Here is a 12,646-nt window from a genome sequence, read left to right on the forward strand (position 1 = left end):
ATGTTTCAATGTACTCTGCAATTAAAGCATTGAACAAACAAACAATTGCAGATAAAAAAGAAATCATGGAATCGTTTTATTGAATAAAATTTAATATAAATTTTTGACTCATCAAAGAAGCCACCTTTTTCAGATATAACAGCTGAACATACTCGTGGCATTCTTTCCACAATGGAAATCAAATATTGTTCGGAAAGTTCTTCCCAACACTGTTGCAGAAGTTCCCACAAATGTGTTGCACTTGCAGGTTGCTTTGCTTTCACCCTTCTGTCCAGTTCATCCCAAACCAGCTCGATGGGGTTTAAGTCTGGAGACTGTGCTGGCCATTCCATGATTTGAAGCTACCGTCTTGTTCTTTTCTTCTAAGGTAGTTCTGACATAGCCTGGAGGTATGTTTTGGGTCATTATCTTGCTGTAGCATGAACCCCTGACCAAATAGGCATAGACCAGAGGGTATTGCATGGCGCTGCAAAATGCTGTGGTAGCCCTTTTGGTTGAGGGTGCCAGTCACTCTGTGCAAGTCGCCGACTCTGGATCCATCAAAAGAGCCCCAGATCATCACGCTTCCTCCTCCATGTTTGACAGTTGGTGTCACACACTGAGGAACCATCCTTTCACCTACTCGATGGTGTACAAAAACCCTGTGTGATGAACCAAAGATTTCAATTTTTATTCATCGGCCCATAAGACCTTCTTCCAGTTTTCAATAGTCCACTGGTGGTGCTTCATGGCCCAGGCAAGCCTCTTTTTCTTATTTTGCCATCTTAGCAATGGCATCTCATACTGCCACTGGTCCTGTCAAACCTGCAGCTTGAAGTCTTCTCTTCACAGTTGAAACTGAGACTTCTTTACTTCGACCAGTGCTCAGCTGTGCTTGAAGCTGCTGTCCTGTGAGCGCCTATCACGCAAGCTGTTGACTCTCAGAAACTTGTCTTCTGATTGTGTTGTGGCTTTGGGTCTGCCAGACCTCTTCCTGTCAAAGTTTCCTCCAGTTTCCAAGTGCCTTTTGATGGTGTAGGAAACTGCACTCACTGACACCTTGGCTTATTTGCAATCTCTCTAAAGGAGAGACCTACACTTTTAAGGGTTATAATGGTCTGTCTGTCTTTCTTTGTTATTTGTCCTTTCTCGCCATTATGATAGAAATATGCTACTTCCTGCAGTGCAATATTGTCCAAACAATGCTTCAGAGGGTGTAGCAACACAGTCTGTTCCAACACTGACTTTTATACAGACAGAGGGTTTGTAACTAATCAACAAAAGTTAGGACACCTGTAGGAATTGTTTGCATCAACTTTCAAGGCTTAATTTACTTCCATTGCTGCAGAACAGCTGCAGTTGCTAACCCATTACTTGTTCTCTGAAAAGGGCCTTTTTTAACAACTCTGAAATTTACATTCTTTTTCAGTTTTTGGTCACCTAAACATTTTTTTTAATCTCTGGCAGTTTACCGCTTAGCTTTGTACCATTTCAGGTTATTCACTGGACTTGAACTACTTAAATGTCAGTAAAAACTGAAAATGGGGGTGGTCTAAAACTTTTGACCAATTGAGTATGTGAAGCACCCTGCAACCCATGCTTGCAGAAAGTGGATTTTTTTGAATTTCAGCTGCATTTCTCATTCAATCATCATGTAACCTTGTTAAAATAAATATCAATGGGTAGGTGCTCCTATGTTGAAAGTTTTGTGTCAATCGTTCAAGCAGTTGCTTAGAAAACAAAGTTAAAAGAGAAATAAATGTGAAAAAGTTAAGAAAAAAAATCAGGGAAGAAAGTTCCTGCCATGTGAAACACCCTGCAACCCATGCCTGTCGAAAAAAAATATTCAGTCCAGTCAATTTAAAAGTGCACATCAATTGTTGTGTGACTGCAGAACATTTGGACAAAAAAACCAAAGATGCTGAGAGTCAGTAAAGATGTTGATCACTTTCAAATACTCAACCAATTTTTCTCTAATAATAGATTCCATAACCTGAATAACACTACATAACAAACTGATTGGTCGATAATTTCTCACATCTGATAAAGAAGCGTTTTTGCGGAATAACTTGAAATTCCTATTGATTACATATTTTGTCAGTTTCAAAAGAGCAATTACATTTTTTTTTTTTTTTTCAACAAATGCCTCTGAAATTTTGCCAGTGCAATTTCAAATGAGGAATTGTGGAATATTATCAGGACCTGAAGATTGTTTTGGGATTTAATTTTTAGGAAATTATCAAAAACTACATTTGCTGTGATATCAATATTATTATGTTGCCTCTGGCTGTGCACATTATCAAATGTCAAGTTGAGATCAACCCCATAATCTGAAACAAAAATAGACATCGAACTATTGTTGAATTTGTCAGCCTTTTGTACAGGATCAAAAAGTATTTGATTGTTTTCAGAAATTATTGCTGGAATAAGTTGATGTAATTTACCTTGATAAAGCAAAAGCTTTTGATTAGTGTTTCACATTAGAACTGAATTTTAAAATTATAAATTATAGTTATTTTGGGCAAACTTTTAAATGAGCTTTAAAATTATTTCTGTAATTTAAAGTCAGCTTTTAAAGACATTTTATTACGAGATTTGGTTGTGGTCCGATATAAGATTTAAAATAATTTAATAGATAATCTTATCGAAAAATTTTCCAATTTTGAACTTTTCGGGGAAATCGTGGTGATACCTGAAAGATATTTAATATACATTCTAATGTTGACATCCGTAAGTATTTATTTTCAAACAGTGCATCAAGCATGTGGAATGAACTGCTGAGTAAAATAGTTACCCAATGCTCTTTGACACATTTCAAGAATAGTATTGAACAATTTGATTTGGGTAATTTGACAATTTGTGACCAACAACAATTTGACATCAACTTGCGCTAGCAGATGGTACATCAAGTTTAATGTCCATCCAAGGCACAGCACATACATTTAGGCCTGACCCTGCCTGCGAAAGAGGATGACAGTTTATAGTTGGGTTGGGATTTGAACCCAGGCTAGAGAGCTCAGAGGGAGTGTGCATACCTCTAGGCTATCCTACCAGCCCAATCACATTCGCATATGTAATAAATGTCATTGCTTCACTTGCTTCTTAACTTCATTTTGTAGGATTAGCCATATTCAATTATGCAAATTTGCTTTCATGTTAGTCTTCATTAGGCTTCATTCACCTGCAGTTGACTCAGTTTAAAACCCCTTGGAAACATATCAAGTACATCTATTTGTCATATGTATACGGTATACACGATTACATAATTTGTAAGTCTTTGTTCCAAATTGATTGTTCTCAATATGTTCTCAGTTTGGTTTCTGGTCAAATGCTTGTGTAATTATTTAGGCCTTGTTGCCGAGGAATGAGACCCCCATTCAGAAGTACTGAAAAAATTACCACGTGGAGGAGACCATGCATGATATCACCCATGCATAGGTTATGGTCTACGAGCAGTATGAGCAGCACCGAGAGAATCTTATGTCCAGCATGCAGTGAGCTCTCCAATGATTATGATCAATCAATCAATACATTTCTTATGTAGCACACCATTTTGAAGACGACAATTTTTAAGTGCTTTACAAAAGAAAAAAAAATAGAGGTAAGAAAATAAAAATAAAGATAAGGCGAGTGTTAAAAGATGACATTTTAAGAGATTCCAAAACCATGATTTGTAAGGCCACACAATTATCACAGCTAACGAAATGCAGCAAATCGCCAACAAACAGTTTGCTGTAACTATCATATGGCTTTCCTTGTATTTTTTAATGTCTCATTTTGAATAAATTGTTTCTTTCAGCACTGTTCAACGTGGTGTGCAAAGCACTCCACTGCACGGGTTCCAATGAAGGCCAAACAGGTACATAAGCTGCTGATGTGGGGGAATCCAAAGCCTCCTTTTCTAAACAGGAAGCATTTCTGAGATTTACACTTCTTGTTCTACATGACCAGTTTAAATACTGGGCACACATTTCATGTAGTTTCACAGCCAACGATGGTACAACTAGAACGGCACTCAGGAGAGCGCATACCTCTGTCAGGCTGAACAGTTTACATTTTGTAGCCCACTGATAGGTCAGGACCTGGATCTAGACCTGAACCAAAATCGAATCGACTTGTTTTTGTTACCCAATCAACTCATCCACCAAGTTTTGTCATAATTCGTCCACGACATTTTAAAATATCCCGTTATATATCGTTTTTGGTCCCATCTCTCAATTGTGAAGAATCACTTAAAATTCCAGTATCCGGATCTGGATCTTCACCAAAATCGAATCAATTTTTCCTTGACACACACCCAACCTATCCACAAAATTTCATCCGAATCTGTCTACAACATTTTAGATATCTTGTTCACAGATAGACAGACCTTAGGTGGTAGAGGTAAAGAGACATGTTTGAAGATTTCATAGTACCAAAGATGTATATGGTACAATAAGATTACTTGCAGATGCTCATGAATGTGTCACAACTGACAACTGGCAAGGTGACGTACAAAATCACCAAAAGTCCCCAAATGCACAGTTTTCAGATTATTTAAATGTTCAAATTTGGAGAATACCAGATGGCTGCTGAGGTTGTATTTTTTTTCCTTTTAAACATATTCAACTATAATTTTAATCTCACCTCACATGCTGCTTGCCTTTTATTAGCTTATATGTTGAGAAGATGGTGAATCAAGTGTGGACCCTTATGAGATGATCATAGTACATGGCTGGCTAATGGCCTTGAACAACATTGTCCATTGCTCTGAGGCAGCAGCAAGTCCTGAGAATTTTCCACCCGTTTGGGGAAACTACACAGTAAAGGGGAACCATTGAAGTCTCCAGTCCATGTTGCCTCGCTTTTTATTCTGGCAAGAAATTATAATTTTGTACCCAAGTCTCATCAGATGTCAGAGTCTGTGTATGTCTGTGTCTGTCTATGCCTCTCTCTCGCAGCCTTGAGGCTGCTGGTTGCATCATTGGTGAGGGACGCGACTGTGCCACTAATGTAGTGGCCCTATTACCAGTACAGTGGCACTCATTTTGCTGACCTCGGAAGTATGACAGGTTGAGTCAACCCCACCTGGTGTTAATTCAGTGGCCGGCGTGGCTCAAACTCAGGACCCTAACTGCTAAGCCAACACCAGGCGAAGAGCCTTCTTCAAGAAATGATCGCTGCCTCTTGATCGCAAGAGTCACAGTGTGAAACTATTTTGAAAAAGGAAAGACAAAAAATGACAAAAACAAGATGCAAAACATGCACGCATGGGGGTGGACAAAATGGATACAGAAGGAAACTCCAAAGAGGGAAAACTGGAAAGGAGGAGGGTTTGAGTGGAGATATACATGTAAGAAGGCAATTTGAGAAGAAGGCTTCACTGTTGATATAAATATTAAGAAGGCAATTTAATATAATACGAGTTCCCTCACATGGAGCTTCAAAGCAGGAAGAAGCCATGAGGCTCATCAAACCTGCAAAATGGCTGCCAACCTAAGGTTGTTTGTCTGTGCTACATTATTTTTAAATGCTGAGCATCAAGCAAAGAAGTAGCATGTACCATTTTTATGAAGGATTATGTTTGACTGAGCTCGTGTTCAAACCAACAACTTCCCAGACTCAGAGCAGACCCTCTAACCATTATGCCTCTGAGTCTGGTTTAAGTTATATAAATTCTGTAATTGTCTTGCTCTCGATGCTCCATACGGTCTGCCTTTATCCTCCAGAATTAAAATAGCAGAAAAAACGAGAACGGCACTCGTAGAGCACATCGTCTTGCCTCGCACACTGATTCTGAACAAATATACCACCGTTAACTGAACACGCTACTATTATGGCCCACTGCTATTTTGACCCAGATACCTGTATCATCCATGCCCCCTATTATGTCACATATTTTTTTGGCATGGGTTATAAATGTCATAAATAAAATTCTTCACTCACATCGGGTCATAGATCAAGATATACGAAATTTCAGGTTTTTCAGATAAAGATTTCAATTCAACCAATTATGCCTGCAATACGACTTCGCTGATGATGTCATCATTAATCACCATATATACCCCATGGATAGTTGATGGCATGTGCCAAGTTTCATTTTTTTTCGTTGAGCGGTTTCGGAGAAAATTCTGTCCAAATTTTTCCCTTTTATCCGATATGGCTGCCATACCATGTGACCTATGACATCAAATTTAATACTTCACTCACATCAGGTCATCAATAAGATAAATGAAGCTTAAGATTTTTGGATACGGATTTGAAGTCAACCAATTCTGGCTGGAATACCACTTCGCTGATGACGTCATCGTTATCACCTTATATACCCCATGGAGAGTTGATAACATATGCCAAGTTTCAAATTTTTTCGTTGAGTGGTTTCAGAGAAAATGATGTCCAGTATTTTTCCTTTAATCCAATATGGATTCCATACTATGTGACCTATGACATCAGCATTAGCAACTGAATATTCGCCATGGGGATTCCCTCCGATGTTTAAAGTTTCACATCGATCGGACCAGCGGTTTCAGAGAAAACCATTTTTAAAGCGAAAATATTTAGAAGCAGACATGTGCATGCATGCACATACACAACAATAGTCTTGTATACCCTCAACTACAGTATACCATGCTTTTTACAATTATAAACCAACCAAATTTAAACATTCTTAAGGAGGGGCAAAGAGCAACCCATCCACCTGGTAAAAGTGTTGGATGTGCGCTGCAGTATGTTTAGAAGAACCTTGTGTGGACCTTACATACAGGAGGTATTTTAATGCTCATGTTGTGGTTCAGCTCAAGCAAGTCTGTATTACCTAAACCTTTCACAACATGTCGTTTTCTACTGTAAAGTTGCATTTTACAGTATTTTTACAAGCATTTCCAGGGCTGCAAGACAGCAGATGACCCTGGAGGTCAGTATGAACCAAGCATGTTGTGAAATTGTATTGTTAGGATTAGTAGACGTGTGCTGCTTTGAGACAATCATTTTCTCATACATCACAACGTGACGTAATCGAATGAAGGATAAACGAAACAAAATTATTCCAATTTCCACTCTTGCATTTATGCGGCTATTCAAAGCCACAATGGCATTTTGTCTTTGGAGTTACGAAAAGTGAATTTCTTTCTACAAAAGCAATTCGAATTTTAAAAAAAACGAAAACATGCCAAACGAAAGGTTGATGATGTGGTAATCCATAAAATGACAAAAGTTTCCTGACTATGTGGTTTTAAGTGATATTTTTTTTCGTACAGAGGTCAAGACTACTGGCATGGCTGGAATGCTTGTAACAAAAGCCAGTGATTTATTCCTGCAAAAAATGTTTAAAGTGACACAGATAAAAGAGGCTGAGCTGTGCAGATATTAAATGAACCATTAAGATTTTAGGAAAAAAATACACAAAACACAGTATGTAAGATTTAAAGGTTTGAAAATTTCATTTCACAAAACAAGTAATCAGAGCAAAATACCAAACAACCCATTATGCCTATTATTTATCTTTGCACATTAGAATGACCTGATCCTACCTGGCCTGTTCCCCATGGTTCAAAAGTAGCATCAGGAGCAGGCGTTGAGGAGAAGGACGGTGACCCACATTCCCCTGCAGTGAGGGGTTGCTGTGATGTTGTCATTCGATCAGCTGCAGTAGTATCTGGACAAGACTCATCGGATGTGTACTCTTGGTATGATGTACTGCACGGTTGGCCTGAAAGAGAGGATCAAAGGACGTCATTGATAGTGAGTGATCCAGAATGCAAAACGATGTTTAACAGCGAGCAAAATAAACCATGTTGGTGGGATGGATAGCCAGGCGCATGCAACGTGAGCAAAATGTGGCAAAATAATGGATATCAAAACTAAACTCAAATTTCAATTAGAAAGCAGCTCAAATTGCAAAGCCCATCCATCCATGTCTGCTTTATACTCAAAATAAACTTAAAAGAAACAGCTAAAAAAAATTTTTTTTTATAAACCAGTAAAATGTATTAGTGTTCTCCACATCTTCATAAGTTTTAATAAGTAATAAATCCAACTGGTTGAATATCTGTGGAGGGAACAATTGTGCCTTTGTTGGGTCTCCAATTGGTTGCAAAATGCATGTGAAGAACAACATGTATACGATATATATATATATATATATATATATATATATATATATATATATATATATATATATATATATATATATATATATGGTGTCCCAAAAAAATATACAACTTTTAAAATGCTTCCTTTGATCCTAAAAAAGCAGTAATTCTGACACTAATGCTTCATTTCTTGTTGCAGAGACCCTGAAGTTTATTTTGATACCAAGCAAGAGCCAGAAAAATGCCAAGACTGACCGTACAACAACGGACAAAAATTGTTGAACTTTGGCACCAGACGAAAAGTGTCATACAGGTGCAGCATCTTTACTCGAGACATTTCGGTATCCACTTGTGCCATGCACCAAACTTTCGGACAATAAAGTGCACCATCGCAAAGTTTACCAATGTGGGAACCATCTGTGACCTTCACAAGGGTCACAGTGGTCGGAAGAGGACAGGTCGTAGTGAAGAAAATGTGGAAATGGTGAGACAGGCGGTCGTTCAGAATCCCAAAAAATTGATTCGACGACTTTCTGCCGAGACAAACATTCATAAGAGCACCGTTCAGAGGATCCTTTGCCAAGACATTCATGCCTTTCCATGCAAAATTCAAACGGAAACAGTGCTTACTGATCAACAGAAACGCAAACGACTAGACTTTGCAAATTGGTTCTCGGGAAAGTTGGAAGAAGATGCAGACTTCCTCAAAAAACTTCACATGACGGACGAATGCCATGCTCACTTGTCCGGGGAGGTAAACAAACAAAACTTTCAGTACTGGGGAACTGAAAATCCTGGTAATGCATCAACTGGACTGGTGCCTCGATCTGTTCTCAAAGTCACCATGTGGGTGGCGGTTGTTTGGTATGGGATAATTGGTCCATACTTCTTTGAAGATGACCAGGGACGCACTTGCACGGTAAACCAGAGGAACTATCGCAAAATGATTCAGGAATTCTATCTGCCTGAGCTACGTACTCAGGCCCGTAGGAGAAACAACCTGATCCAGATGAGAACCCAGTGGTTCCAGCAGGATGGGGCACCACCCCATACAGCCAGGGAAACAAGGCGTTTTCTCAACCAACATTTTGAGGGCCGCTTTATCTCCCTCTACGAAGACGTTGAGTGGCCACCATATTCCCCTGACCTTACTCCTCCAGTCTTCTTCTTGTGGGGGTATCTCAAGGACAGGATCTATGGAAACCCTAGGCCTCAGACTCTTGATCAGCTGAAGGAAAACATCCACTGAGAAATCCAGAACATTCCTCAGGAAACGTTTCTCAAAGTGATGGAGAACATGACAACGCGTTTGCAGGCAGTGATCGGTCAACATGGAGCCTACGTCGAACATGTGGTCTAAAAGAAAACGATGATTCTATACCAAAATTTAAATTTTGGTGGCAATTTTGACATTGGTACAATAAACTTCAACATTTCAGCTTTTTATTCAGCCATATATCTTAAAAAAATATATATATTTATATATATATATATATATATATATATATATATATATATATGTAATGACCATCCTCTTTGCAGATGAAAAGTTGAATATTTTTATGGGACACCCTGTATATATATATATATATATATATATATATATATATATATATATATATATATATATATATATATATATATATATATATATATATATATATATATATATATATATGTTCTCTGCATTCTCTTCCATTGGATGACAGAAACACAAAAGGCCTCATATCAATTGGTCCTCCTGGAATCTTCCTACCAAATCTGAAACACTCTGTTATGGCATTAACAGAAGCCCAACAAACAACAATAAACACAAAAGGATGGTTAAGGTATGCAATGTATTGTGAATTGAAAGCAGATCACAGGAAATCCCAAGGGAGCTCTTGAATAAAGACTGTTGATTGATAGTTGTGCCCTGGAAACTCCTGCATATTCATTTGAGACACCAGAACTGGAAGCACAGCTGATTACCTCTGCCACAGAAGGTAAAGGAGTTTATGTTTACACCCCTCTCTGTCTGTTTGTCTGTCTGTGTGCATAATATCTCAAAAAGTTGGAGACAGATTTGGACAAAACTTGGTGGACACGTTATGTGGATGACAAGGAAGAATTGATTCAATTTTGGTGAAGATCCGAATTTTTTAAGTGATTCTTCACCATTGAGAGATTATGCTCAACTAATATGTAGCATAATATCTTCAAAGGTTGTTGACGGATTTGGACGAAAATTGGTGGACACGTGTGTGTGACAAGGAAGAATTGATTCAATTTGGGTCAAGATCCGAATCCGGATCTGACTACGTGATTTTTAAAAGTGATTCTTTACGATTGAGAGATTGGACTAAAATAATATACAGCACAATAGCTCAAAAAACCTATGGATGGATTCAGATGAAACTTGGTGGACAGGTTGGGTGTGTGACCATGACGAATTGATTTGATTTTGGTGAAGATCCGGATCTGGATCTGGAGACGAGAGTTGTTTAATTTTTACAGTGATTCTTCACCATCGAGAGACAGGGCCAAAAACGATATATAGCATGATATTTCAAAAATGTAATGGGCCCGATATGTTCTCGTGGATCAGGCATTGCATGGCGGAGGTATGCGCTCTACCGAGTGCCCTTCTAGTTTTTGAATATGGATCCTTCCGACGACCACCAGTTTGTTTGCAAACTTCTTTGTATACTTTCGCAGCAGTATTGTATTGTTGCAGTTCTGCAATACTGGCACTCCCTCGAGGTAATGGCACACAACATATAATGGTCCCGAGAAAGTTATTTCATTCATATTTGTTTTAGATAGCCCTTCCCTTATGTGTAATGGGTCTTTGGGTCATATGCATTGCGTTAGCTTTCGGTAGGTCTTTATTTCCATTTTACATTATTTTGCTTCGCTATACATGGCCTCTCTATCATGCAAGCATGCAGACCACAGTAATAGGGGCAACTCATTTGTACAGCCGCACCCTTACATTCAAGCCTCGCACCATTACCCAACAGAAGCGTTACCTAAGACCACCATATTTAGACTACAATGCCAGACTAAGTGTGGTTACCATTTGACCAGACTTAAACAACAACCTTCTTACGACCACCACAAAGCCTTAGAAAAAAAGAAGAAAAAAACACATCAACGGACCCCAACTCAAACTCGTTACACTCAATATTGACGCCACAACAAACGACGACGACCACCATCACCACCACAAATGGCAATGCCAAAAGCTCACCACTATGCTCACTGCTACACTACCACTGCCTTCGCTCAACCACCATCACCACCAACGCCAACACCGCCTTTTGTGACCAACAGAGAACATGGGAGCGGCCCATACAATTGTACAGTAGATTCTCGAATCTAGGATGTTCTAGCATGGAGCTTGAAGCACAAATGTGCACGAGATTCCATTCAAAGTCGTATGGATAGCCCTAGCGTTCCACTCAATTACGGTCCTCATTGGGTGTCTCGTGTGTTCGTGGGCAGAAAGCGTTACCAAATACCCCGGCACCATGTTAATCTTGGAGCTCGATAGCATGGCAGAGTTCTGGGTAAGTGAGGGCATTTCAGCTGCCAAAGCCTCTCATGGGCAAAGCTAGCACCGGGGAGTAATCTTCTGTACACCAATGAGGGCACTGGTGAGTAGGGTGAATATACTGGTTCTGGCTCACTTTTCCCCATGTAAATGAATGGGGGATTTTCAGCGATTCATATTTTTTTTCCCTAAAAATAAACCCCCTTTTTATCCCAAGGTATATTTATTTGTCTCCCCTTTTAACCTGGGGACACTTTTTTTTTCAAATAATCCATACAATAAGATAAAGATTTGTTCAAGGTGATTCGAAAAAAATATCTAAAACATCTAAGCCTCGGGACACTCTTTATCAAATAACCGATGCATATTGTTTAGCTCACTTATTGAACCTATAAAGATTTGTTCATTCTCAAATTCCTTCAATAGTTTAATTTTCTTTGCACAATAATCCCCATCTAAAATATTGAAAAACAAAACATTTGAATCTTTATATTTTTTAAGATACCCCTTTTGTGCCATTACGAAATGATAAACTTCTCTTAATGATCTCATCTGGCCACCGCCCGAGTTGCAAATCATTTTTGTACATAAACCACGCCATAAAAAAAGTTTTGTTTCAAATGTTTTCAGTTCGTGTCATGAAAATGAGGAAGTGGTTTTTTTTGACACGGTCGTGCTGTGTGAATGAGGAAGTGTTTTTGGACAGTCATGCTGTGAAAAAATAGGAACTATTCTGTGAGACAAGGTCTCGTGTTTATATTTTATCTCAGAACACGAACTGAAAACATTTGAATCAAAACCATTTTAGGGTATTTTAAGTATGTTTTAAAAATGATTCATACAATTTGAGAATATATCTCCCAGTTATGTTCCAAGCTGTCTCTCCCGAAGCGTCATTTCCTGTGGCCACACCCAATGATTAAGCAATCTCCTCATCGTTGCTTTATAAGTGATTCACCAGACAAAGTTTCTGCCAGACGGGATTTTCATTTTTACAACTGAGACATGAGCGATCTTTCTTCCGCGAACAAAACAGCTCAACACGAAGTTGGTAGGCCTGTGT

The 12,646-nt window shown here is 38.7% G+C and overlaps 1 protein-coding gene across 5 annotated transcripts in view; it reads right to left on the reverse strand.

Moving 5' to 3' along the window:
- The window catches only part of LOC147021289 (catenin delta-2-like), a 344,800-nt gene that overhangs the window by 152,292 nt on the left and 179,862 nt on the right, over window positions 1-12,646 (reverse strand). For all 5 annotated transcript variants that reach the window (XM_085891110.1, XM_085891107.1, XM_085891108.1 and 2 more), the window contains one exon: window positions 7,488-7,666. In XM_085891110.1, coding sequence (XP_085747236.1) covers window positions 7,488-7,592 — 105 coding nt within the window. In that variant the 5' untranslated portion in view covers window positions 7,593-7,666. The remainder of the gene's footprint in view (window positions 1-7,487; window positions 7,667-12,646) is intronic.

The sequence above is a fragment of the Eptatretus burgeri genome, chromosome 8 (genome assembly GCF_056783735.1).
Source record: "Eptatretus burgeri isolate ZD-2024b chromosome 8, Ebu_testis_v1, whole genome shotgun sequence".
Classification (NCBI taxonomy): Eukaryota; Metazoa; Chordata; class Myxini; order Myxiniformes; family Myxinidae; genus Eptatretus; species Eptatretus burgeri.